The 3324-nt window shown below is 48.4% G+C and overlaps 1 protein-coding gene across 1 annotated transcript; it reads left to right on the forward strand.

Annotated features, from left to right (window-relative positions):
- Positions 1-208: 208 nt before the first annotated feature.
- LOC102764364 (apolipoprotein L3) lies at positions 209-1114 on the forward strand (the record flags this gene model as incomplete). Its single annotated transcript, XM_015564673.1, has 1 exon — positions 209-1114. A coding segment is annotated over one exon (906 nt), but the record flags the coding sequence as incomplete, so codon positions are not given.
- Positions 1115-3324: the final 2210 nt, after the last annotated feature.

Raw genomic sequence — 3324 nt, forward strand, 5'->3', positions numbered from 1 at the left:
CTGACTCCCTTTGTTCAGCATTAGGTTTGTGAAATTCATCGATTGTGTTTCATTCTGTGTCCATTTTATGAAAACATTTTAGAAAAATTCCTTACATTTGTAAAATTCTTTTCTATTTGACTTAGGGTCCAAGCTCTGTGATTATGTAACATGGGTCTTATTGGGCCCATTTTACGGAAAAGCTAACTGCCTTCATTAATCACCTGACCTTCATGATTGCAGGGATGAGGCAGATGCACTCTATGCAGACTTGCGCCAGCTGGAAACACTCATGGCCGAGGAGGACGAAGACATGCCCTCAGCAGAGCAGCTGCATCGGGAGAGGTTTATGAAGGAGTTTCCTCAGGTGAAACAGGACCTTGAGGAACGCATACGAAAGCTCTATGCACTTGCAGATGAGGTGGACAAGGTGCACAGGGACTGTAACATCTCCAAGGTGGCGGCCTCTTTCACCCGTGTTGTGTCTGGCCTTCTGACCATCGCTGGCCTGGCTCTGGCACCTGTGACAGCAGGGGCTAGTCTGGTGCTCTCGGCAACTGGGGAGGGTCTGGGGGCAGCAGCTGCTGTGACCCGTGCAACCACCGGCATCGTGGAGTACTCAAAGAACGCGTCAGCTAAAGCCGAAGCCAAGCGCCTATTGTCAACCAGCAGCGGCACAGAGAAGGTGGTCATGGCGGTTGTAAATCACACCATACCCCAAATTGACTCCTTAGCAAACAAGTTCCCCCAATCCCTGCAAGACATTGTGAAGAATGCCAATGCCTTCAAGGTGGCCAAATCCAATCGCAGCTTAGCAGCCGAGGCCGAGAGCTTCTTGGGCAAGGGGACAATCTCAGTCCAAAGCGGCAAGCTGCTTCAAAAAGCTTTTGGAGACACTGCTCGGGCGAAAGTCAAGAAAGCCATCCTCGATGATTTTGCCACTGCAGGTATAGCCCTTCTGCAGTCTATGTTCAACCTTGTGAAGGAGGCAAAGCGCTTGCATAAGGGGTCAAAGACAAAGTCGGCTGAAGAGTTGAGGCAGCAGGCCCAGGAGCTGGAGAGGAGCCTGGGAGTACTCACTGATATTCACAAAAGTCTACAGGAGGCAGAGCTGGAAGACAGGAGGAAGCAGCGCTCACTGGCAGTGGCCGCTGGGAAGAAGCTGGAGGTGGAACTGCAGGACATGGAGGGCCACCTCAACTCAGCCAACAAGAACCAGGATGAAGTCATCAAACAGCTGCGGAAGCTGCAGGTGAGGTCAGGCCTGACCACAGCAGATCTGGCCTCATGGTGGCACTGGGCTCAGCGTGGGGCTGGGAGTCTAGTGGGGTGGCCAGTGAATTCAGATGATTGCCGCCTTCCCCTATCCCAGGAGGGTCTTGGTACCCTTAGCCCATCTCACCCATAGAGACTGGGTAGATTGGGGAAAAAATGTCTGAGAGCTACTTGTCAAAGATCTTTAGGATTAAAACAGTTGGCAGGAGAAGAAGAAAAGAAATGTGCTCCTGTGTGTGATTGGGATAACCTGGCAGAGTAGCAGGTGTGTGTGTGTGTGTGTGGGTGAAGCAGGGGAGGGGATTGGGGCGGGGGGACCGGGAAGGAGGGAAGGGGGGATGGTGCCGAGCGCAAGATTCAAGCCAACAGGCAGTTGTAGGAAATGAAACGCTAGCCACGTGGGTCCTATGGACACGGTGACTAACACCGTCTAGACTAGAGTAGATCCTGACCGTCAACAAGTATAAAATGCTGTAGGGTAAAGAGACATTTTCTCTTTCGTAACTGTTTTTCCCTTTTAGTTAAGCTGGTAATCTGTGCTGTGAAGGTGAAAAGCAGCCACAGCTCCAATTGGCCATGGTCCTTGGGAGGGGGTGGGAGGTGGGATGGTGGGGTAAGCAGGACATGCGTGGCCACTGGGGTCATGGTGGAGATACCAAGTGACTCTCACCGCTCCTCCCCCCAGGCCCAGGTGAAGGACTACATGTGTGAGCTGGATGACATTGACATGAACGCCTCCCGAAAGGAGTTCCTGGCGCAGAACAAGGAGAACGAGAAGAAGCTGAAGAGCATGGAGGCCGAGATGATTCAGCTGCAGGAGGTGTTCCACGGTCAAGGGGATACTCAGGATCACTGCTCCACTGGGCCCGCTTTGGGCACAGCTAAAAACAAGCTAGGGGAACTCCAGGAATTAATTGGGGGTGGTTATTTTTTGTTGTTTTTGCTTTTTGGTTTATTTATTTTTCTAAATATATATATATTTTTTTATTGATTTCAGAGTGGAAAGGAGAGGGAGAGAGAAACATAAATGACCAGAGGTAATCATTGGTCCTCTGCCTCCTGCATGTCTCCTGCTGGGGATGAAGCCTGCAACTGGGCATGTGCCCTGACTGGGAATCAAACTATGACCTCCTGCTTCATAGGTTGATGCTCAACTACTAAGCCACAGCGGCCAAGCTAAATGCTATTTGTACCCCTGCCCGCCACTCCCCACCCATCCTGCGTTCTGATCTACTGAACTTGAGGCTGCCTTCTCTCATCCTTTGTTCTGGGCAGAGTGCCTTTCCACTTACAATCATTAATCGAGATACATTACTCCATTTCCTGTTTTAAATTGACATCCAAAATTTGTCAACTCTGAGAATGTGCCCAGTTCTCTTACACATTGTAAGAATGTTAAAATTAAACAGAGTATTTGTCTTGACTTCACTAAGATTATGGGTTTGAGTTTTGTCATCTTTATTCTTAGTCCTGACCCTTCCTACGTTGATCTTGTTACTCACCTTGAGAAGGCTAACCCTATTTTGTAAAACTACTTTTTGGAATTCTCTGCTATTCTTTAGACGACCTCTTATTCTAAAAAATAACTTTGCTTTCTAGCCAGCTTTAGCCTGCTTGAATAATGAGGAAGATAAACTTAGCTGTCTGACCTTGTGGGCCAGAGACTAGATATGCCCATACTCTCCATGCCATGCCAGGTGCACTTTTTAATTGGATAGAACTGTGTAGTTTTCCAGGCCACCAGTGAGATAACCACTAAGCACACATAGGGCTGGATCTTTTTTTATTTTTTTAATAAATGTTTATTGTTCGGATTATTACAGTTGTTCCTCTTTTTTCTCCCCATATCTCCCATCCACCCAGTTCCCACCCCACCCTTGGCCATTACCCCCCTCCCCCACTGTCCTCATCCATAGGTGTATGATTTTTTTCCCAGTCTCTTCCCACACCCCCACACCCTTCCACCCCCTGAGAATTTTCAGTCCACTCCCTTTCTATGTTCCTGATTCTATTATATTCACCAGTTTATTCTGTTCATCAAATTAATTATCTTCTTAAAGGATACCTTTC

This window comes from Myotis davidii, unplaced genomic scaffold (genome assembly GCF_000327345.1).
Source record: "Myotis davidii unplaced genomic scaffold, ASM32734v1 scaffold1501, whole genome shotgun sequence".
Classification (NCBI taxonomy): domain Eukaryota; kingdom Metazoa; phylum Chordata; class Mammalia; order Chiroptera; family Vespertilionidae; genus Myotis; species Myotis davidii.